The 24,612-nt window shown below is 41.6% G+C and overlaps 1 protein-coding gene across 1 annotated transcript in view; it reads left to right on the top strand.

Annotated features, from left to right (window-relative positions):
- arhgef40 (Rho guanine nucleotide exchange factor (GEF) 40) overlaps positions 1–15,440 on the top strand; it is a 46,986-nt gene extending 31,546 nt beyond the window's left edge. Inside the window, exons 20-27 of the mRNA XM_085396835.1 lie at positions 82–171; positions 2,420–2,626; positions 5,644–5,823; positions 6,382–6,562; positions 8,428–8,538; positions 11,357–11,466; positions 13,950–13,993; positions 14,172–15,440. Coding sequence (XP_085252961.1) covers positions 82–171; positions 2,420–2,626; positions 5,644–5,823; positions 6,382–6,562; positions 8,428–8,538; positions 11,357–11,466; positions 13,950–13,976 — 906 coding nt within the window. The 3' untranslated portion in view covers positions 13,977–13,993; positions 14,172–15,440. The remainder of the gene's footprint in view (positions 1–81; positions 172–2,419; positions 2,627–5,643; positions 5,824–6,381; positions 6,563–8,427; positions 8,539–11,356; positions 11,467–13,949; positions 13,994–14,171) is intronic.
- Positions 15,441–24,612: the final 9,172 nt, after the last annotated feature.

The following is a 24,612-nucleotide window of genomic DNA, read 5'->3' as shown; positions in this document are numbered from 1 at the left end:
AAATATCCATTAAATCCCTCTCTGTGTAATTAATCTGATTAAAATCAATTAAAAACAACTTTCTCGCCTGTCACCACACAGCGGGACCAGTTTCTGCAGTATTCCCAGTACATCAGGACCAAACCAGACCTGGATTCTCCACTGGTCACACAAGCAGCCGACTTTTTCAAGGTAGGATTCATCGTGCCTCTTAAAAAAAGAAGTAAAAACCAGTCTTGTTCCTGCAGAGATTTTACTGAGAGAGTTGCGGTCTTAACTCTTATTCAACCAGTTCATCTCAGTAAACATGATTTCAAAGCGATAAAAGTGTCTCTTAACAATAAACCCTTTTTTTTTTTTTTTTTTTTTATTTGGTTATTTTCTTTTTTTAGAAAACTGGTTACACAATGTAAGAGCGTTGCTATGAGTCTTTTTTTTTTTTTTTTTTTTTTTTGAACACATCACAGGCTCAAGCCAATTAAAGCTGCTTTATTTGTTGGTGGCGGCAATTATGAACGAGCTGTATACAGTAAAGTTAATTACAAGTTTAATGCACACTAGAAAAGCCAATTAAAGGCGGATTACAGAGAAAGTCATTGGAGCTCCCGAGCTACAATTAACAAAAACTAATACATCGACAGCATCGTGAGATTATTATGAGGGCTATATACAGACAGATCAAAGAGCTCAAAACCTCTGAGGCGACGCTCAAACCCAGCATTTCTAACGAGTCGCCACCAGGAGGCAGCACGTGCTCAGGCCACACTGAGCAGCAGCAGCAGCTGTAAAGCAGCTTGATAACAGGGATATGGCTATCATGATGGCAGGGGACATTAAACTGGTGTTCATTTTGAATGATGATGGTGCTGATGATTGTTACTGCTGCGTAGCTGCTTCTTCAGGGTTACTGGGATCAGCGGATGAAAAGAAAATGGAAGAAACATTAAAGCAGCAGCTACGAGTTGGAACTTTCATACTTGCTGAGCAAAGCCATAGTTACCTTGATTACACGTGTCTAAAAAAAAAAGAACCGTTTGCCAAAACATGCCAAATGATGTCACAATCATCCACAGAGAGTTGTGTTAACTGTGACTGTAACTATCTCAGAGGAGCGGCTCAGCCTGATGTAGCATGTTTGAGAGCTGATGCTAGCAAAGACTTCATGGCATGTGGTGGGCAGGCTGAGCGTGGACCAAAGGAGAGCCCATACACTTTTTTATTTAGACCCTGAGCGTTTTCTTTAAAGCAGCGAGATGCGAGGGCGCGTGTCTTTATAAGGGATCCAAATCAAAAAGTGATTCCTGCTGAGAACTGGTTACAACTTGTCCAATCCATCAGAGCCTCATGCCTCCAAGCTCAGCAGCTCAGATTTATTATGTTTTTCTGTCAGCTGCCTGTTAGAGAAAAGGTTATCAAATACTTTTCTATGCGCTGTTTAGACTTGGAGATGATAAAATAGTTGCAGTGGTGCTGAAAACTTGTGTAAGCTTTTATTTTTTTTCAACCAAAAATCAGAATTAGGAATCAATGAGGAAATCAATAAAGAACTGGATGTTTAATAATCATAGAGAGATCACTAAAATCATATCAATTGCCATCTCTAGACCAGCGAACTGGCAAATCTTCACTAGTTGCATGTGATTTATATATTATTAAGCTTATTGGGCTGAAGGGCGATGAGCTAAAAGTGTGCTTACATCCACGGTTCACAAGAATCGCCGCTCATCCTGCAGCATCGCTCACAATTTAATCACACAGTGGACACAACGATCACCTAATGGGTCTTCGCCGAAAATGTGCTTGAGCTCAATGTCACCTTTGACGATTTTTTTTCTCAGGTGAATCTTGTGAAGTGTGATGGGCCACAAGCCGGATGAGCTGCTGTGTCATTGACGTTCCGGTTTATAGGCGTATCTGTTAGAATTAGAGGTGTAAGACACGAGCTGGCCTCTTTTACTGTCTCTTTATATCATCTGTTTTGACAAAGACCAAAAATCACTGTTGTTGTCCTTATTTTTGGGTGGGAAAATTCACATGTTCTAAAAAAGAAAACTTGTTCAGTGTCAGAAAACAAAAAAATGTCACTGATTTTCCACTAAGTAAAGTCAAAGTAAAAAAACGCAGACACCTTTCGGGCCATTTAGGTCAGGACATTGTCTGAAGCTGCCCTTTCTAAGATATAGGACATAACAGGAATCGGTTGCTTTAGATGAGTTCCGAAAATGCTCTGGTTGGAGGAGGTGGGGGTCCCGGCAGAGGGCACAAGGTAGGACATGTGACATCCATGGGCGAAGCTTCTGACTGTGTTTTAAGGTGAACACAACTTATAGTGAAGTGTGTAATAAAATACAGTGAACACAGCCCAGCTGAACATGATGGGGGAACACCAGCAGACTTGCTAACGTTACCTTTTTATTTGTCCTTCCCTCCCCTGTTTCAGTCAAAACTTCCCCAAGCCTCCCCCGTCTCCCCTCTGGCCTTCCCTCACTGTCTGCAGGCTCCCATTCAGAGGCTGGAGCAGTACTGCGAGGCGCTGGAGGAGCTGGGAGGCATAAACCCCGCCTCAGACTCCGCCCTCTCCATCCTGAGACACGCCCAGCGGCACGGCGAGGACCTCAGGGCCAGTGACCTCATCGTCGGATGCCCGGTGAGAATGCTTGTCCCAGTTTATGTCTCTGCAACTGTCAAGTCCCACTTTCTTTTCTTAGAGAGAAAGAAACTAAAATCTTGTTGAGGTCAGGCCAGTGGAAGTGACTTATTTCTCTTTTACCCCCAAATAAATCAAATAAATGTATTGGTGTTTATTTTCCACACAAACACTAGAAACACGGCTTACATTAGCCATGTTTCAAGAAGAACACATTAAAGAATTCATGGAGGCACATAAATAGAAGCTCATTTGCATTTTCTTACTACTACAAGATGTTAAGAGGTGTTGCTCATAAAAGGAAAAGCCCATTTATTGTGAACTACAGTCTGCGGCGTCTATTTATAGAAAGAATCAGGACAATGTGCGTGAATGTGTGAGCATCTAAACTCGCATACTATGACTGAATCCGTCAGCATTACTTTGGCTAAATGGAGATCTTCTATCTGGATATGCAGAGATCATAAGGTGTGGGAGCAGCAGCAGCATATCTGGTACAGAGCGGAGCGGGCATCAGTAACAACAGACATGACACTGATGAAGTCAAACACAGCATGAGGAGGAGGAATTGGGGTAGAGGTGGGCTGCAGCTTGCAGAGGCAGCTGCAACTCCAGGCAGGCTAAAGCAAGTCAAACATTGCATTATGTATGAGATTTGTCAGTGTTAGGGGCCTGACCACTTTTTCCTTCAAGCCGATGATATTTATTTGCTAATACATTGATATTGGTCTGCAATGGTTGATAAATGACATTTTAAAAAGTGAAGAAGAAATCGGAGAAAGAGCCTACAAATGTGTTATGAGTGTTTGTGTTGCAGTTTTTCCATCTGTTCAATTCAATTTTATTTATATAACAGTTGCCAGAAGATGTTCTAAGGTAAAGAACAAGCACTTGGCAACAGTAAGAAGGAAAAACTCCTTTTTCTCAGGAAGAAACCTCTGGCAGAAGCAGGATCAGAGAGGGGCAGCCATCTGCTCCACCCAGAAGCCGATCTGGAGCTTTTGGGAATACCAAAAAAGGAACAAGTAGCTGATTCGAGCAGAACCGCCTCATTGTTTTTTGTGTTTTGTTTTTTTTGCCTGATCATTTTTTTTTTTATATTAGCCATTTACCAATATAGAGGGTACATGCTTTTAGGAGTATTGATTTTGCATAGTTTGTCCACTAGATGGCACTGTGCAACTTTCCCGTTAGGAGCACATGTTTGAAACACCAAAAACACAACAAGCTGCTGATGTGAGCAGAGTCGGACGTTTTTCTTCAGTGCGATGGTAGCTATTTTTAAATGTATCAGTATCGGCATTATAAAGACAAATAAGATTTCAAATTTTTAAAAAAGTAAGAAAGAGACGGGAAAAACACTCAATCTTTTTCTGAGGGCTGATGTTTCATAGTGTGTCCACCAGGGGGCACTCTGCATGTTTCCTGTTGGCAACAAGTTTGGAGAACTAAAAACAGAGTTTTAATATTAAATATTGAGCTACAAATAACACATGTCAGGGAAATCTGTTTAAGTTTAGAAATATGAAAGAAAAAAATATTAGCCGATGTATCAGAATATCAGATTTTTGAGTCATCGGATATTGGCAACATTATCTGTCTTAAAAATCCTTTGTGAGTCGGGGTCTAGTAAACCTAGAAGCTTATCAGCTGATGTGGTTTTCCACTGAGATCAGTTGTCATCATCTGATCTCAATCCAGACTGAGTTTAACCTGAATTATGAAGCTGAATCTTTCTTATTTCCTAGTCCTGAGAGCTGCAACAAGGACGTGGCAAGTGGGAGGAAAGACTGTGTTCTCCCACTGGGAATAAACAAAAACCGAAAGACTTATCAAAAGTCCAAAAACACTAACATCCCTGCGCCCTACACCACTGTACTCTGACACAGCTGTAATATTCAGTGGTAGTCGTGACAAATGTTTGACACACACACACACACACACACACACCTCTCATCTCTCTGCATTCTGAACGAGGGGAAAGATTACAGCAGCACAAACACTTGCGCTGAGCTACTTCAAAATTGCGCTGCAACACCTCTCCAAGTAAAAATGATTTTAAGTACAGCTGTGTGTGTGTTTGGGTGGGTGTAGATGTGGGTGTTCATAAAGTGTGTGAAGCATCACTTATATCATGACCCACTCATTTCTAGAGGTTTAAAAATAAGAATCTACTGTATGTCAGTGGCCGCTTGTAAAATTCCAGACCTTTTTAAATTCATTGTCCGCACGCTTTTGTTTCGTTTGCATTTGCCTTGTTTGTTGCTCTTTTGTGCTTTTGCATATCTAGCATTGACAATTATGTAATTTCTTTTTCGCCTATTATGAGTGTCTGTGTGCCTTTGACTTCCAACAGCATCTCAAAGTCGCAACCCTGTAATTGACATGAACAAAAAAGTCACTTTTTTTTTCTTTTTTTTTATTATTACAAAAGATGTGATTCAGCTGGCCAATTAGAGCAAAGATCCAGCAGAACGAAGCATCCATGTGAAGAATATGTCACCATGCAAGGCACTGTAATAATAATGCTCCTTTGTCCTTCGCAGTTGAATAGAGAATAAAGCTTTTCAGTCTTTGTAGTCAAAGTGTCTCGCAACTCCAAACAGAAAATTAGAGTAGGTGCAGGAGGGAGGATTTGAGACTTTATAATACGACGACCGTTTAATTTTTAACTCCTAGTTTTTGTTCTACAGATGAGCAGAATCAACAGAGTTTTTCTCCTCTGAGCGAGTGGGGGAAAAAATTGAATCTGTAAAAGTGAGAATATTTCGCTTTGTTAGCGTTTTATGGATTCTCAGATATAATGATGCTTATTTATTTTTATTTCTGTTTTCAAGATAATTAATGAACCAATTCAATCAAGATTGGAACCTGGCAAAGAGACAGGATTTTAAAGCTCAGGCCTGAATTTCCTCTTAAGATTGAAATGAAGATGGTATCTTTTGCTGAGGGTTGGTCCTGGGCCTAAGGCCAATATAAGTGTGTCCTAACGTGTGTGTGTTTGTGTGTGTTTTCAGATCCCTGTGACGGAGCGCGGCGAGCTGGTGCGGCAGGGTGAGCTGACGGTGAGCGGGGGAACTCGGAGGAAGCGGGCGGGCGTGAGGAACGTTTTCCTTTATCAACACGTCGTAATCTTCACTAAACACAAGAATCCCAGCCCGGGACGCACCGCCTACAGTTACAAACACAGCATCAAGGTGAACAGCTCTCTCACACACACACACACACACACACACACACACACACACACACACACACACACACACACACACACACACACACACACACACACACACACACACACTTCTCCTTCACACCATCTCCAGCACTTTGTCTTATCTGTAAAATCTGCTTTCTGTCTAGATTCTGTTGAAAGCAAACTAAATTTGAGGTTTCTAAAGTTTTTTTGGGCGCTGCTTTATCTCCCCCCCTCTTTCCTCTATAAACTCTTTTTAACTCTGTATTTTTCTTTTGAATCACAACATCACCTGATAGAGATGTGCAAGCACAGATGACCAGTGCATACCGATGGGGCATGAAACCTTTTACCTCTCGTATTCCTTGCACAAAGGCAATGTGACGTCCAGATGTGCTCGTGTGAAAATAGAGCAGGCAAATCTCTGGTGAATTCCCAGTCATGTGTCCTGCCTTTCCCCTCACCTAAACCACATGAAGCATTTCCAGCAGTGGGATTGTGTCAGAAGCAGACTTCCTGTCATAGAGTTTGTGTGTGATTTTAACACTTCTCCATGCAGACGAATGAGATGGGTCTGACTCAGAGCGTCGGCGAGGAGGGAGTGAAGTTCGAGGTGTGGGTCCGACAGGCCCCGAGGACCAGAGACTGCATCACCCTGCAAGCACGCGACAGGGAAGACCGAGAGGCCTGGACTCACGACATAGCCCATCTGCTGTGGACACATGCCATCAACAATACAGGTAAAGACCTTTAACTCGATAAGCAACAGCTCAGTATTCCTTCAGCAGCTTAGGAGCAATGTATATTTTAACAGTGCTGTTACAAAAACTGAAAACATTTTCCTCTTTCCTAATTTTCATTTTTTTTGTTTGCTGTTTTGCACCGTTTCAGATCATCAAACAGTTTTTAATAATCAACAAAGATAAGCTGAGTAGATGTAATATGTATTTTTTGAATGATGATTTTATTTCTTAAGGGAGGCAAAAGCTGTCAAAATCCATCTTGGCCCTGTTGTGCAAAAATAATTGCCCTCCTTTGTTAAGTCTTGAATTAACTGTATTTAATCACATTTCTTAGAAAGCTGAGTTCAGTTTCAAAAACCACAGCCAGGCCTGATGAATCGAGAAATGACTTCAATAGAAGTGAAGCAGGCTAAAAGGTCTCAAAAAGCAACACGTCATGTCCTGATCGAAAAGATACGGCTGATAAACAAAGTCATTGATTATGTCCGTCTGGAAACTGGTACAAAGCATTTTTAAGGTTTTGGAACTCTATGAACCGCGATATGAGCCATTATTCACAAATGGTATAGCAAAGTAACTCCAACATCACATCAAAAACTCATCCAGGAGGTCACAAACAACCCCAGAAGAACATTAAAGAACTACAGGCTTCACTTGCCTCAGATAAGGTCAGAGTTCTTGATTCGACAATAAGAAAGAGACTGGATGAAAATGGCGTCCATGGGAGAGTTCAAGGAGAAAACCACAGCAGACCAAGAAGAACACAGAAAACATTTTGATGCTTGAGTCCCGTTACATTTGCAAAAAACTAACACAGCAATTCCTAAAAATCCCATCATACCAGCACTCAGACATGGTGGTGGTAGTGTGATGGTCGGGGCTGCTTTGCTGCTTCAGGACGACTTGTTGTAACTGATGGAACCATGAATTCTGCTCTCTACCAGAAAATCCTGAACAAGAACGTGTGACCATCTAAGCTCAAGTAATTTTTTTGGAGTGATTAAGGTCATGTCAAAGCATCTCAAACTGCCCGTTAATGCTCAAAAGTCCTCCAATGTATCTGTATTACAACAATCCTGCAAAGAAGAGGTGCCAAAGCTCCTCCACAGTGATGTGAAAGTCTCGCTGCCAGTTCACCAAGACTTGAATGCAGTTCTTGATACCAAGGGTGGAGCAACCAGTTATTAGGTTTAGAGGGCACTTACTTATAGCCGTACAGGTTTGGATAACTTTTTTCTCCTTAATCAACGAAATCATTATTAAAACTTGCATTTTTCATTTACTCTGGTTATCTTTGTCCAACTTCAAACATAGTTTGCTGCTCTGAAGACAAACGGCACTGTTGATCTCTAGGTCTCCTGTATTGATTTGGATCCTTAAACAGGACATTGTGCCAAGTTGTCAGATCATAAGCAGACTATAACACTGTTCCAATCTCCTTTCATTTTCTGGACACTTGGTTAAAGTCCTTCAGACTGAGTCATCACCTTTGTTATGTGTATAAGCTATCTGGTGGCGGATGTTTAAGTAGAAATCATGTAAAAATATCCCCTCTGGCCCAGTTTGTTGTTTTGATTTTTCCAAAAAACAAGGAAGTGTTGGCCGTGAATGAAGGCGTTCTACCTTCCTTTATCCATGAAGCCTTGCGCCTCAGCATTGCTTCCTGCCATCGGCTTAGATTGCAGTATCACGCTGAATAAGTTGCTCGGCACGTTTTTAGGCGTGGTTACCTTCTGTTCAGATGGCATTGTTCTAACAAACACAATATTCTGAGCTAATAATAAAATAAAACTGGTAATATTCTACGAGCTTGCAATATATGAGGTAAACATGAAGTTATTTTTGTGCCTTTGCTCTCACAGAGTTGTGTTTGAAGGAGTCACTGTGCATGGGAGTTTCCAGTAGGCTTCTGTTGGATGCAACAGGAACTCCAGGCTCAGAGTTGGACTCCATCTACAGTCTCAGCGACAGAAGTAAGTTTAAAAAGGAACAAACCTGTAGATGTTGAGGCGCCTTGGACTTAACAAAAAAAGGTGCATGTAGAATTGGGAATGATAATGTAATATGATCTCATGTTTTGATTTCCCGGCTGTGTTAAATCGTTGTTGTGGAAACTAAGCTTATCTCGAGCGTTAAAAAGTGAGCATGTGATCTGGCGGAGGACGTTATGTTTGAGTTAGGTGCACTCCTTAGTTTGAGGCGCGCTGTTCCACATCTCGGCTCGCAGATAAAGGAAGCTGAAACCATTTTTCAGTACAACCTGTGTCCTCGGGAATTCGCCCAGTTTTATGTGACCAGATTGGATTACTGGATTGTTCGAATTTGCTCTCCGAGCTGCAAGTGATGTGGCCCTGAGATTACAGATAGGAAAGAAAACGGGTCCTGGGTGTATCTCCCCATGTGACAAGGTAATAATATGGTACACATTTTATTTTGTTCTTATTTTCTTTCTTTCTTTTTCTTTTTTTCTTTTTTCTTTCCAATCGTGCACCCCTGGGCTTCTCTATGAATTTTTGATATTTGTCTCACACTGAGAAATTTTGAAGAGCTGTGACATGCCTGCGGAGAATATACGGCGCAGTCAAAAAGCTCAACTGTGGAAACACGTTTTACTTGTGCCATGATCAAATCCCATCACAGCCCTCGCTACTGTGTGTCTGCCTTAAACTGTTTTCAAAGCAGTGACACAAACTGTCTCACTTCCATAAACAAAATGTGCAGCCTGGCGCTCGCATGGGTGCGTTATTGAAACTGCTAGGCTAGGTTCATGTAGCCAATTTGTCCTGATCACTAACTGAGCTGGGCAAAATTCCAACATTATCCTTTAATGATCTGGATTTCAAGTCATTGTGCGGCTGAGGCCTAGTAACAAAACAACAAGTTATAAATAATAATATAAGTCCCAGATTCAGTTTTTCCTTCAGGTAAAAGTTCCACTTAGAGTGTTAAAAAGTAAAGAATTTAATAAAAAACATTTTGTCATTGTACTTTTTCTACAACTGCATATTGTTTTGTTAATTGAAGGGATCCTTTACAGGGAAGAACTATTTCCAAAGGAGCCCCCTTGTAATCCTATCCCACTTTGAGAACAAGTTAAAACTACCTGCGAATTAATCAGCACTACAATAATACATCCAGTTTTCAGCAATACTGTGATATTATCATATATACTCACTGAACATTTCATTAAGTACTACACTGTTTAGTTACACATAAATATCTAATCGGCTGATCAGATGGTAGCAGCTCAATTTAGGCGAGTAGACGTGGTCAAGACAACCTGCTGAAGGTCAAAATGAGCATGAGAATGAGAAAGAAAGGTGACTGTGAACATAGCATGGTTGTTGGTGCTGCACAGGCTGCTCTGAGTGTTTTAGAAACTGCTGATTTTCCCACACAGTCATCTCTAGGGTTCACAGAAAATGGTCCAAAAAAGAGAGAATATACATTGAGCAGCAGTTCTCTGGGTGAAAGTTCTTTGTTGATGTCAAAGGTCAGAGAAGAATGGCCAGACTCCTTTGAGCTGATAGGAAGGCAGCAGTAACTCAAAAAACAAACAAACACTCATTACAATAGAGGCAGAAGAGCATCTGTGAATGCAAAACACATCAAACCTTGAAGCAGATGGGCTACAACAGTAGAAGACCACACCAGGTGCCACTCCTGTCTGTACAACAGAAGACTATAAAAATGTTGCCTGCTGTCCGAGTCTCCGTTTCTGTATTCAGATGGTAGGGTCAGAGTTTGGCTTAAACAACATGAAAGCATGTCAACGGTTCAACGCTGTGGAGCATGATTTGTCGCCACACTTTGAGCCTCTTGGTACCAACTGAGCATCATTAATACTCCACAGCCCACCTGAGTATTGTCGCTGTCCATGTCCATCCCTTTATGACAGCGTGCCATCTTCCTGCTTGTAGGGCCAATATGAACTCTCTCCACATTGAGTGTTTATTGGTCTGCAAGACTGTGTAAAAGTTACCTGGTTTAATTTCAGAAAACTTGCCGGAGAGGTAGAACACAAGCAGAGGAAGAACTCCAGTGGATTTTAATCGGTCTTTAAAAAAGCTGTTCAGTGTTTAAGCAGTAAGAGAAATTTAGAGACTCCCGAGTGCATGGAGGACAAAGCCTTAGAGACAATGGATACATATGGGGTGGTTAGTAACAGGTTCACAGCATGCTGCTGAATGAACAACGCAATCTGATACTAGTAATTGTATCACATGTCAAACTGCATTTTTCAAAAAGGGTGTAGGCACATAGTTCCATAAAACAATAAAAAATAAATAAAATCACAGTACCTAATCTAAAGTACAGTCCTTTAGATTCCAGGGCCATCATTCAGCCTCCATCAGCCGTTGTTGTCTCAGAGCCAAAGTGATTTCTCATTCATGGCCCAGTGTAATGCCCATACTGCTCACCAGGTGTCTCATTGAGTGCAGCAGTTCAGAATTTCAATGCATGAATTGTCCTGTGGGACAGAACACAGCGTTAGAAATTCATTGAACAGGATGGGAAAAATGCCATCTCACTCTGACTCCTCTCTCTTTGTTTCTGGCGTTCGTGCGCTCCATCTCTTTTTTCCTTTCAGGAAAGTGTTATAACACGAGCGCCGTTAAACCGCAAACGTGCACAAGGTTAAAAACGCAGCTGTTCCATGCATGTGCATTTTACTCAAAACGCAGGAAGGCGTTATTATTTGTGCCTCCACCGGCAAAATGTGATTGTTTTAACTGTGTCTGGCACAGACCTCTGTCACACAGCCCCACTCTCTCTGCCTGTCCCCTTCAGTCCACAGTAGCTGTTCAGACACTTCTTCTGTCGGGAGTCAGAAGGAGGGGGGATCTCCAGCGTCTGGGAGGGACCCCAGGAGAAGCTCTGGATCAACAAGCTGCTCACAGGTGGGCTAAAAAAAGTATACACGTGTAACAAGCCCAAAAGATAACATGTGATCGCCGAGGTGAATAAAAGCTATTTTTATATCCTGTAATTACTCAACACTTCACCAGTGTTTTAATATAGACGTGAAGTGAGAAATGTGCTTTTCTGCTCGCTGGAAACGAAAGCGTCTTTTTTGATCTTCTTAGGTTTTCTAGAGCCTTTTAGGAAGGGGAGCTTTGCTGAAAAAGTCCCTTTTTAAAAGCCCAGGCTTTAGTTTGCAGAGCTAAATATGGTTGTAGGCAACCCTTCTAAACTCCTACAAACATGACTTTGTCATTAGTATCAAGATGTTAGCCATGAACGCCCACAGAGTTCTGTTTCTCTTTGCCTTATTTCCTTTAATCTGTGGGCTACTGCCGGCTGAAGACATACAGATTACTCCAGAGCAAACATTTTTATTTCTAAGCATTTTTTAAAATTATTTAGCGAAGAGCAAAGAGGTGTGTTTAAAGGACACTATAGAAGAAGAGACTGTATTTAAAAGATGAACATAGCCAGCAGATTTGCCTTCTTTCTAATGGTAAGCATGGACGACTCCTGGTAGCTGAAATAACTCTGACTGTGGAAGAACATGAGAAAATGACCCATCTTGTCATTTGTTTTATGACCTTATGTCAACATTATTCTGATGGGTTTGTGGCCTGAATGGCTAGTTTCCCGTCTTATTTAATAAACCATGATGTTCACTATCTAAATTAGTTCTAGATTATAAGATGATAAACCAGAGTATGGCTTCTTGTGATTGACAGGTCACTAAACTACTCTTTGCTTGTGACACCTGCTTTTGTTTTTTTTTTAATGTTTTCTAAGTGCTTTAAAACATTAGTCTACAAACATTGATTTTGCAACAATCTTAAGCCACCTTTCATCTCTTTACTTTACTTCCCATTTTCTCGCTTATCTTGTAACTTTTAAAGTGATCTTGAAGCCGGACACTGACCTATAACTTATTCGAGCGTTTAAAAAAAAAAAAAAGGCACCTAATCAGTTTTGTGTCTACACATAACAGATAAATAAGCAATGAGCCAATTTTAAATCTTTTGGGACCTTTTACTGGTGGCCTGTTACAAACAAAAATTCCAATTTCTTTAGTCAAATCTATGAAAAATGCCAGGGATATAAAATCTTTGCACCAACAAGGTGATTCCCACAGAGCTATTAGCTGAAACCCTGACATATCTCAGCTTGTTTTTGTGCAGCATGTGCTTAGAAATTTGAAGTAACTGGACAAGTCGAGGATGAAAGACAAAAAGACCTATAAACTATCTATAATAGATGAATAGTAAAGTTATTTGAGAGTCATGTGCACTAAAGACCTGACACAGCACCTGAGAGATGGGCTCAATGAAGCCTCACAGAAATGTCAAATTACACAAGAACTGGACTGATTTCCAGTCCAGTTCTTGTGTAAATATATGAGGGGGACGCTCGATCGTGGCTTGAGGCCACATTCCAGCGAGTGGTGACAAAATAGATGGTACTTTCCTGTGTTTATAATTCCATCAGATTTTGATCTGCCATGCAATGTCATCTGAACAACATCTGACTGGCAACAGCTTCACTTTTCAGCATGACAGTGATCCCAAACACACTTCCAATACCTCGATAGTGCATCACTGTGTATTTTTCTACCAGCCATGACAGAGCCCAGACCTCAACATTACAGAAGCAGTGTGGGATTAAAGACTGACCGAGAATGAAACAAAACACAGCCAACATCTGAATAAAACCTTTGAATGTCTGCAGAACTATTCCTGAAGACTACTTAAAGAAACGACAAGAAAGCTGCCTAAGAGTGCTCAGACTGTGCTAAAGACTAAAGGTGGTCGTACCAAATTTTGGCTTTCAAGCTCATTAGATTCCATAAACCCTTACATGCTGCATTTCCATGCACGATTACACGTTTCAGTAAATCATCGCACTTATTTCATGGTTCAAGACTTTTGCACAGCACTATGTACTTTGAATCATTTGTATGTAACATAGTGGTGATATGGTGAAGAAAGTCATTCATTCACACTGAGCTGATCTGTGTTAAAAAGGCATCCTTTAAACCAGTCAAAGCATTTCTGTATGTTTGTAAAGTGAAAACACTGCATGAATCTGGCTGTAAGCAAACAGCAATACCTGCCTGCCATCGCCATGGTAGAGTTTAAATGAATTTGCTCAGTGTGCACACACACAAACACACACACATTCTCACAATCTCCTTATCTAGCAAACAGAATATGACAGATTAGCAAACAGACAGCGCTGGGAACAGATTGACAGACAGACGGACACACGCAGCCCAAACAGATAGGGCAAACACGCAGACAGCGATATGCACATATTCGACAACAGAGGGAGGATTTGCCGCTTGCGCACGGGTGCACGCACATTTTTGGTGTGTACGCACACTTAAGCGCCGAATGTAAAAATGCGACTGTTTCTTCCTCCTCAGAGCCAGTCTCCCTCTACAGCTGTGTGACTGTCATCTCAATAAGCGTAAGTTTACTCTGTTTATCACACGTTTCTTTTTTTTCTGCACTCTGCCACTTTACATGCGCTGCTCATGTCGCTGCATTCCCACGCTGATCGCATTTATTTTAGTCATTCTTTATTCTGGGGATTTCTGCATGTGTCACTATTAATATTTTTCTTCTCTTTCTGTCGCTTCAACCAGAAACTGGACCTCAGATTTTTTTTTTTTTTTTGAAGTTTTTAAACATCTCAGTTCCACCTCTGGGCGAGCCAAACTGGACTTTGAAGAGGAAGAAGACAAAATGAGAGAGAGAGAGCCCTCCTCATCCCCCCCCCCATCACCCTTTTGAACTTCTCCCACATGCTTTCTCTCCTTCCCCTTTCCCCGTCCGTCTCTTTAAAATAAATAAAGTGCCAGCAGATTAAGCGGCGCAGCACTGCTTTTCTCCACTTTTAAAACCTCCCAGCTCTGATATGACCCCCCACCAAAGAAAATCTGCATCCAAAAAGGATCAAAACTGTCCTGTTTAAATCATGACAAGCACCAGCGGGACTCTCTGCGCTCCGCCATTTTGGATCTGCCAGTCTCAGTTGCTGGCAGAGTCATTGACACCAAAGGCACTTCAGCCACACAGTGCGGCCATTGTCTGCCCCACGACTCCCCACTAGGCCAAACCACTTGGTCTGAACCACTGACTGCCTCGGCTGGCTGACTGTACGCATCACATGCTCCAGCATCTGATAATAAACGGGAAGTAATATGCAGGGCGTAAATCCACCGTTGGATTGCAGATTTAGAATGTGTTATGTTCTTTATCATTTTCATAACGCAGAATGGAGTACTGTACGCTTTTTTTCGTTTTCCCTACCTGTGTAAAAATGCGTGGCATAGCCTAGGTGCGATTGCATCTATGTAAATTAAGCAAGGGTGGTGTGAGCATATACACACGCTCACATTCACACACACAACACACAATGTCCCTCAACACATGCAGTCACTCTTATTGTTACAAGACAGTGGAGCACTGTTCACATTCTCATGCCCGCACACTCACTGTGACCAGTTTCGAGCCTGGTACAGTGACCACATCAACGACAGGCAAGGTTACATTTGAAACGCATGCCGTGAGCTTTGCCTTGATGAAGACCAGGAAGGATTTACAGCATCATATCAGACTGTTATACATTGTGTTAGAGTGTTTCATTTAAGCTAACGTGTTGTTTTTCTTTATTAACAGTGGCCACAATTTAAAGGCAAAATGGTATTTAGTCTTCTTTAAAGTGTAACTTACATCAGCAACATATTGGTGCCTTAAAAATGTTCTTCGGAGTACTGAAGAACATTGCTGTGTAAAATGCCATATTCTATATGCCAAAGGTATAAAATGGGTGACTGTGCAATGATGATTTCTGTACATTTAGTACGGGCATTCCTCATTGGAATGCTGTCTCCATAAAATGGAGAAAGGTGGGTCTGTTTGTTGTGCTAATTTGTGGTTTTACTGCTTTTATTCTTGTGGCTAGAAGACATGAACTACATCTAATTCTTTTCAGAGAATTAATTAAATCTAATCTCTTAGCTTCTTGCTTAAAGGAAGACATTTTCCTAAAATATCCCAAAACTATTATTTTCATGTTTCTCCCCCCCCGGTAGAAAATTACAGTTTGGAAAGTCTAGTTCAGATTGGTTGACATGGGATTCCTCAGAACTGTATTTATGTTCCCAGGGTCCTATGTTTGGCAATTCTATACTCTTTTAACGCACATCAATCCTCCTGTTGTGTTTGGGTTAGACCCACATCATATTAAGCGAATTTGGGATCCTATTATAAGCTGGGGAACAAAGGACTCTGGGAACATGGTATGACCCTGATTTCGTTATCCTGAATTTTAAAGGTATGTTGTCTGTATACAGAAATGAGAAATGGAAGGAAAGCTAGACTCAATACAGATACCTAAAATGCTGACAGTGCAGCTAAAGCTTTTTTTTTTTTTTTTTTTTTTTTAAATATACGTTCATGCATTTTTCTAAAGAATTCTTAAATCTGGAAGTCATAGTTCCAAAATCATGGTTTTCATATACTTCTGAGGGGGAATGTGGAAGTTTTAAAGAAGACATGGTGTTTTTTCTTGCTAATGCTGTTAAAATATGATAAAAAAATATTGCTTTATTTGATTTTGTCTTATAACACTTACTGATAATGACTGTCAGGTGATTACTTTAGCATAAAGATTGGAAACAAAGTAGCTAGCATAGTTTTGTCAGCAGGCTTAGGCTAATGTCCGCTAACCTACTGCTAGTTTGTATTCAGTAGGAATCTTCCAGGCAACTACTTTACAAGTTCTTTAAATGAAAGAAAATAGAAACTAGTCGACTAGCATAAAAGACAGAAAACCTCAGAAATAATTTAAAACTCTTTACTTTAAAGTTTCATGCTAAACATTAGCCAAACAAATATTTCATTTACATCTTAGGAGATACAATAAATACTTAATCATGTTCCTCGTTAATCAAACCATGTCTTAAATGTTGCTGAAATGTGCGCTGTATATAATATTGCAAACGCACACAACGTCAGATAAGTTTGCAGAGTTTAGCTAATCCAAGCGGTGCTAGCAACAGTAGCCTTGTTTTTTCCAGGCAGGCGTTCAAATACCAGTGGCCAAATAATGGGGTCACAGTACATGCATGGCACAAAGGTTTAGGCTTCAGACTGCCAATAAACACTGTTTGAGACAGTTTTGACTACTCGGGCCTCTGTGATGTCACAGAGAGTGGATCAAATCTTAATGTGATTTTACATTGATCATTTGCTTCCTAAAAGTTGGACACAGAAGGATTCAGCTATCAGGTTAGTGTCAAAGGGCAGCTATGTCTAGTCGACTAGTTGCATAAATCCCTAATATTTAATATTGAGATTCAAGTCAATTTTCTTATCTAACTTATACCATGAACAAAACAGTTGTTGTTTTTTCTCTAGAATGTCACATTTTTCTTTGAGATATCAAACCTCAACACTAACAGAAGAAAAAGATTAGACAAGCTTGCACTTCCTGTACTACTCTGTGGAGACTTGTTGTTGGTGGGCCCATACACAAAAAGTTATGTCCTCATTCTCTGAAGTTGAAATGAATTATAAGGAAATGTGCAAAAAGATGCACAAGATACACAAAACATACCATTTTATCTCATGACACGGCCCCGAAAGGTTTCAGCATTTCACTGTGTTATTCATATTTCATGACGGCAAGCATTCAGGCAGTAAAACCAATAAACATGCACTCGCCGCTTTGATTGAGTAGCATGTGTATCAGACAATACCATGCTTAAGGTACAATATGAGACCGGCAGGTAGCGAATGCCGGCAGCAACAGGAGGTCAAGCTCATGTCTGCAGACAGCAGCAGCAGCGGTTTTTCGCTGTTATCAGATTTAGCACGTTTCATATCTGCATCCAAATTCACAAATTGCAAATGGCTATTGAGCCGTTTCTGAATCAATATGTAATTTGTTGGCTCGGAGAAGTCTGTAAACTTCATAGCCTTTAGCTGTTTGGTACATTGCATTATATTGGAAGCAATGTAATGAACACCATCTTTCATTCCTACTGCAGCATAAATTGTCATATGCAGAATCTCTCACTTTTGTATGGCACTTTGTAAGGCAGTATTAATGTATAGAAACTTCTCTCTTTATTTTTTATTTTTTTGTATGAAACACTTTGCCTGATGTTTACATTTTTTGGAAGCAATGTGGATTGTTTGACATGCATGTTGTACGTACTTGATTTTTTTTTTTTTTTTAAATAAAACTGAATTAAAGTTCCCAGCCTCAACAGAGGGGGATCTGAAGAGCTGGGTGGGTGGGTGGTTTGTTGCGCTTGAACCTTTTGCAGCAGGGTGTAAACCTCAAAATGAGGCCTGTAACCTTGTAACCCCCCTCCAAAAAAAACCAAAAAAACTTGCAGTAATGAGTGCCGGGGTCTCCTGTGGAAGCCAGCTGTGCTGCTGCCTCACAAAACCCCGAATGATTAGATAACTACAGTGCAGCGCCATATCAAATAGTTCCAGGGATCAAATTCTCGAAAGGAGGGGAGTGCACTTTGAGAGCATGAGTGTGTGTCCATCTGTGCATGTGAGGGACACAGAGAGAGGAATGAGAGATAAAGGCTGGGTAAAGAAGAAGGAGGAGCAGGAGGGGGGGACAGGAAGGGGCAGAACTGAGAGAGCGAGAGAAAGGGATCGACAGAAGAGAAGGACAGGAGACAGTAGGTGGGAATGATGGGAAATGAGCGAGGGCGAAGGGGCAGACAGACAGAGAGGCACAGTCAAGGGGAGAGCAGGAGCACGAGAGCGGGTGGGTGGGGGGGTAACCAGGCAGGGGGAGGGAAAAAAAGAAGTGGAAGAATAGAAAAGGGGGGCTTATAGAAAGAGGGAGACACAAAGTAGAGTTAGAACTTTTTTCCTCCTCCTCCTTCTTCTTCTTCTTTCTTTCCTAATGTAGAGAACCAAGAGCGAGGGCCGAGAGAGCTGCAGGAAGGATGAAGGAGAGAGAGTGAGCGGGGTAAAAGGGGGGATGTTGACAAAGCAGCGAGACTGTGGCGAACAAAGAGAACGTGAAGAGAATGAGTCGGGGGAAACATCAAAGGGATTTTTCAGGCCCGGTTACCGGGACAACAGACATTTGCATGCGATTAGCTTTTTACATCATATTAAGAAGGGTTAGGGTGAAGGAGGGAGGAGGGGAGAGGGTGATGGAAGTAGGAGAAGGGTGGGGGGACTATAGATCATACACACACACACACACTGTATGAGATAGTGTTAGGGGGGGAAAAGGGGAAAAAAAGGACGTTGGTCATCTCACGCGGATAAACTGACTTATAGGCAGCCAGCCAAGCGTTTCTTTTGTAAATGAGAGTGCATGTTGAGGGGGGGGGCAGATACAGTAATATGCCAGCGCAGACATTTTGGCAAAGGGAGGTCAAAGCAGTCAGTTTTTTTTTCTTTCTTTAAAAAATAAATTATTTCTTTTGATTTTTCTGCTCTGAGTAGAAGTTCGACACCAGTGATTTCAAGCACAGAGGAGGAAACTTTAAAACCTGACAAATGATTTCAGGTGTAACGGCCAGTTTTGGTTTTGTTATTGTTAGGATTTTCTCATGAAATTCAACCTTTCTCACCCTCACTTCTTCAGAAAACCATGTCCAAAATGGGCAAAACATGTCACGACAGTCAACAACATGTTGCATTCGTGCCAACTAAAGAGGACAAATGTGCCGTTTTTTTGGAAAATGTTTCCAGTTGGTCTCACAGATTACGCTTCTTTTTTCTTTTCTTTTTTCAAATGTTGCTGAAACATTTAGGCACTTAGGATGCAAGAGGTCTAAAATTGATACAAATTGCCCTAAAATCCTAAAACAACAACCGCATATGCATGTGCGGGCTTTTGTGCGTTGTGTTTACCCACGCCGTCTAGACACAGGTACGCAGTGCACTGTCCATGCAAACACGTGGGCATCGTCACACATTTGTCACAAAACACTTTGTTGTTCGCACCCGTACGCCGCATACATCACTCTGCCAAAAAAACACACACCTCACACAACCTTCCCCGCAATCATAAAAGCCATTAAACATGTTTCTATGGGCACACACCCTCCGGCATTTTACACATGTAATATTATCCCACCATATCTCTCCTCCACCTCCCTCCTTCATTCCTTCCGTCCCTCCCTTCGCTCCTGTCTCTCCATCAATCCACACCCCCACCCCCTTTTCCTCTCCATCTCCATCCTTTTCTCTCTCCTTTTTTATCCATCCATCTTCCTCCCTCTTAATCTCCTCCTCTCCCTCCTTATATCTCACCCCTCCCTCCCCCCCTTTTTTCTTTTTATTCCCTCCCTCCTTTTTTTCTCTTTCTCTGTGGCCTGCTCTGCTCTCTCTCTGAGTGTGTGTGTGTGTGAGAGATGCTTCAGTGCCCTCAGTATTGTGGCTGCATTGTGCCAGTAGGCGTCGCCGCGACAGACGTTGTCACGGCAGCATTGTGATGGGGGGTGAGATGGTGTGTGTGTGTGTTGGGGTGAAGTGGGGGGGTGTATTACAGTATCAATACCCTGACACTGCGACAAAAAGGACAGCAGCCGTAGCCACATATCACTCCACCTCTGCACTCCTCCTCCATCACCTCCTTCTCTCCCTCCCTCCCTTCCTCCTTGTGACCCCCCCCCCCCCCCCCCCGCCACCCTTCTCCCACCTCTACCTCCTCCTCCTCCACCAGCCCCCAGATCAATTCCTCCTCCCCTCCTTTCAATTGATTTGCCAACATATCTCACTGAATATGTACATATTGATCCCCTCCTCCTCCATCACCTCAGCCCCATCCCTCACTCTTTTCTCTTTCTCTCCTTCTCTTGTTTTTACTCAAACATCTATCAGATTTCATCCCCACCATCTATGCGCCCCCTCCCCATCATCCCCTCCACCCTCGCCACCTTATCTCGCTCCATCTCTCTCCCCCTTTTGCTCTCTGTTTCTCTCCCTTTCCCTCTCTCTCTCACACACACACATATACTTTCCTCATCTTTCATTTCATCTCCCCTATTCTTTACCTCTCTCTCCTTCTCTGTGCCATCTCTTCTGCCCACCCCCCACCTCCCCTCCTCACTCTTCTTTCCATTGCACCTCCCTCCTCATCTCCCTCCCTACGGCTGTTTCTCTTTTTTTTTGGTTTTGTTTTGTTTTTGTATGTGTGTGTGTGTGTGTGTGTGTGTGTGTGTGTGTGTGTGTGTGTGTGTGTGTGTGTGTGTGTGTGTGTGTGCATCTCTGTCTCACTCACTCTCTGCATATTAATTGGTGTATTTCTGCTGCGGCGGAGAAAACAATCAAAGCGTCAGGGGCGGGTGATGATGCCATTGTGGCAGCCGCAAACACATACACATATGTAGTGTGCATACACACACACAAACACAAACAGAGAAAAAAGGGGGAGACGAGCACACACTCATACACACACACGCATACATGCACGCGCAAGGCCAAAATGCACGGAGTACAGTTGTGGGGACATCAGCAGATGGAGCTTATATGCACTTGTATACACATATATAACCTGCTGACGTGCAAAACATGCTCATGCACACGCTCGTATACACAAAGTGATTTACTATGTGCACACACTGAGGCAGGCATGCACGGCACATATGCCACAGACTTTAGTCAGTCACTCTCAGATACACAATAGCGGGCTTACAATGGCTGATCCAGGAGATATGTTCTGCGTCAGCAAAGACATTTGAATTTCCCAGCCAACATTTACCTTCAGAGCACAACACGTTTAAAATGTTAAAACCAAGGACTGGAGCTGAGAAACATTCACACTTGTGATTTCTTCTGCACGTCATGCGGAAAAGTAGGAACAGAGGTTACGCCTAAATGCTTTTTATACTACAGCTCTTGTTTGCTGAAAAGAAAGAATATGAACGCACCTGAAATGTAAAGAGAAATACTTCCCAAAGTGGCTTTTTTGTTAATGTCATATATTTTGAATTTCACTCTGGAACTCTCTTTGAGAGCTCGCGGATGAGGCGCGTGGGCTTTGTCACTCCGCATGCACCCTGGCCCACATACTGTAGATTTGACTGGCTTATTTGTTGTTGTTGTTGTTGTTGTTGTCATTTGCCCTTTAACTGTTCACTCTCTAAGCCACGGTGCAGCTTGCAAGTGAACATGAGAGCACACTGCAGAAAGAAAACAAAAAAACAAAGTCTGTGTTTAACTCAGCATTTGGGAGCTTAAAATGCAGACCCAGCCGGAGCAGATAAAGCTGAGGGCAAAGATCTCCTGAAAATATTTGAGCTAAATCAAGACCTGTCAAATAACTTCTTATTTCCAGCCAAGCAATAATAGGATCTTACTTTCAGTGCAAGTTGATATAGCTCTAAAACTGATGGCATACAGTGGCTGAAAGTGTAATGAATATATATATATATATATATATATATATATATATATATATATATATATATATATATATATATATATATATATATATATATATAAGCATAGATTCCAGAGACTGCAACTAATTTAAAACCGGCCATTTGTGATAAACCCACCAAGAAACAAAGAAGCTGTCTTACTTTTAAAGTCCCCTCGATTCCAAATGATGTCTCGCTTTTTTGTTGCTTCCCTTTGATGTTTGACTGTGTGGAATGATGTCGAGCTTTGTGCACAGTATGACACATTTATCTGCTGAGGGGGAAAAAGTTTCTCTTTGCTTCAGTTCAGTTCAACACAAACAGGATTTGGTGACATCACAAGAATGGAAACCGAATGCAGCTTACAGTGCTGTGATGTTTAGACCGGAAACCTCCAGTAAAGATACACTGCATATGTCGTCCTGTGAAGTAGGAGACGTGCTTTGTTCAGCAGATGATGAGCTGTAAATCATCTTTAACTGCTGTTTCTTTATATTCAAAGACTGAAACACAAGGGTTTCAAAGTTATGAATAAACAGTCTCAAGGGTTTAAATTCATGTGGTTGTTCGTGGTGGTTGGTTGTAGGTTGTGAAGGTGTAGCTGCTGTATGTGTACAACCTAACTTTATAAGGGAACAGAATGCCAAAAATGCCTGTCTTTCTGGCTTATTTTGGAGGTTGTGTGCCAGCTAGCAGCACTTACTATTTCAGTCTCAGTGGAATGGCAGCACCATGCTTTAAATCAGGGGTTTTTAAACGTGTGCAAATATTCAGTGTTTGTATTTTTTCTGCTTAGTAACCCAGCTTTATTTGATAATGTTAAGTAGGTTTAAGACAGAGAAAAGTTAAAACCTAAAGAGAAAGCTCCTTTGGTCACAGTCAGTGCAACTACTTTGCAGTGTGACATAATGTAGCAGCACCGGATGAATGAAATGTACAGAAGGGCATTCTTTTGGAGTTGTTAGGGGGCTGCATGAATTGTTAACAGAGGCCACCGCTGGCCTGCTGCACTTTGAGGACTGTGGGTTTAAATGAAGCTTGAATAAAACCCGCTTGCTCTGTATCAGCGTACATCAAGAGATCATCAGCCTTGATTCTGTTGGACAAAATGAAAAGCTGTGCATAGTTGTGCTCGTTCTTTAAATGTTTCAAAGGGATCCAAACAATTACCTTTTTGATATTCAAGTCTATTTTATTTATATAGCACCAAATCACAGCAACGGTTGCCTCCAGATTCTATTATACAGAGAAAACTACAGCAACCACATGACTGAGCAAGCGTTTTGGCGACAGTGTGAAGGAAAAACTTCCTTTTAACAGGAAGAAACCTCAGGCAGAAGCAGCCTCTGGGTGGAGCAGCCATCTGCTGCAACCGGTTGGGGATGAGGGGTCAAAAACAGGACAAAGACACGCTGTGGAAGAGAGCCAGAGATTAATAATAACTAATGATTAAATGATAGAAATTGAGCTTTAAAGAGCTCACAAAACAGCTTTCTGTGTCTCCAGTGGTGACCCTACACTCCTACAAAGTCATAAAGGTCAGTGTTGTAGGCTGAAGTAAATAAAAAACCTAATTAAATAAATCTGTGTGAGTTTCTTTTGTTGTGTTTAACCACTTCTTTGTCTTGAGTTATTTATTCTAGTATGTAATCGGTTCTGTTTAGCCCCTTTTCCATTAGTACCTACTAAGATCGATTCACCACAACTCGACTCGGATCGACTGGTTTTCCATTACAATAGAGTACCACCTAATGTTCTTGGTCATCGTCATAGCAACACGGCCAAGCGTGTGACAAAGGTGAATGTCAAAGTGAAGGCATGTCTGCTGCTTGATCTGTGGCTTTTCGTTGACTCTGGGACCAGGGGGTTGATTTTTATAGCCATTTCCCTTGTTGTCTAGTTTCAAAAATGACAGTTTTGATTTTCGTGAATGGGGCGCTCGCATGGCTCATCGAGTGACGCCACTGACCAGGCAATCGGTGGCATGGAGTCTGACGACGTCATTTTTTACTACCTGCTTGGATCACTTGGAACCACGGTCGAGCAGGTACTATTTTAGTACCTGGTACAGAGTACTATGGCCTAATGGAAAACCCTCAAAACTGTGGCAAGTCGATTTGACTAGGTACTAATGAAAAAGGCTTTTGCTTGTCAGTAGTCTGGAATCCACTGTTTTCAGGATATCGTGTTTAAATTTTGTGTGATGGCGGATATGAAAGTCAAGGTCAAAATCACACAAAATGCTCTTGTTGCTAATGTAGCTACCATAAGCTCAGTGTCAATGTCACTGTTCCCTTAAGACCTCACAGACAACAACACCGGGAATTATTATACAGGACATATCTTTAATCTAAAGAACTGAGTACACAAGTTTGTATTAATTTGGGATTTTCTGTAATATACACAGGGTCAAAAGTCTGAAAACTCACTGAAATCTTTTACTAAGGGGTTCTGAATGCTCTAGAATCTCTTTTAACCTGACTAGGCCAAGGGATGTTAACTTCTTGTTAGTGATCATGATTTACTTCAACTGGTAGTTTCTCCTTGCAGGATAAAACAGATTTGTTTGATAGCATTCTTTGCACTGACCAATACTTAGAATAATGGGAAAGTCGAAGGAATCCAGTGAAGATCTAGGTAGAAGAACTGTAGATTTACATGAGTCTGG

Source organism: Rhamphochromis longiceps, linkage group LG3 (assembly GCF_057381845.1).
Source record: "Rhamphochromis longiceps isolate RC_006_pf linkage group LG3, R_longiceps_female_GT1.1, whole genome shotgun sequence".
Taxonomy (NCBI): domain Eukaryota; kingdom Metazoa; phylum Chordata; class Actinopteri; order Cichliformes; family Cichlidae; genus Rhamphochromis; species Rhamphochromis longiceps.
This window is presented reverse-complemented; position numbering and strand designations above follow the sequence as displayed.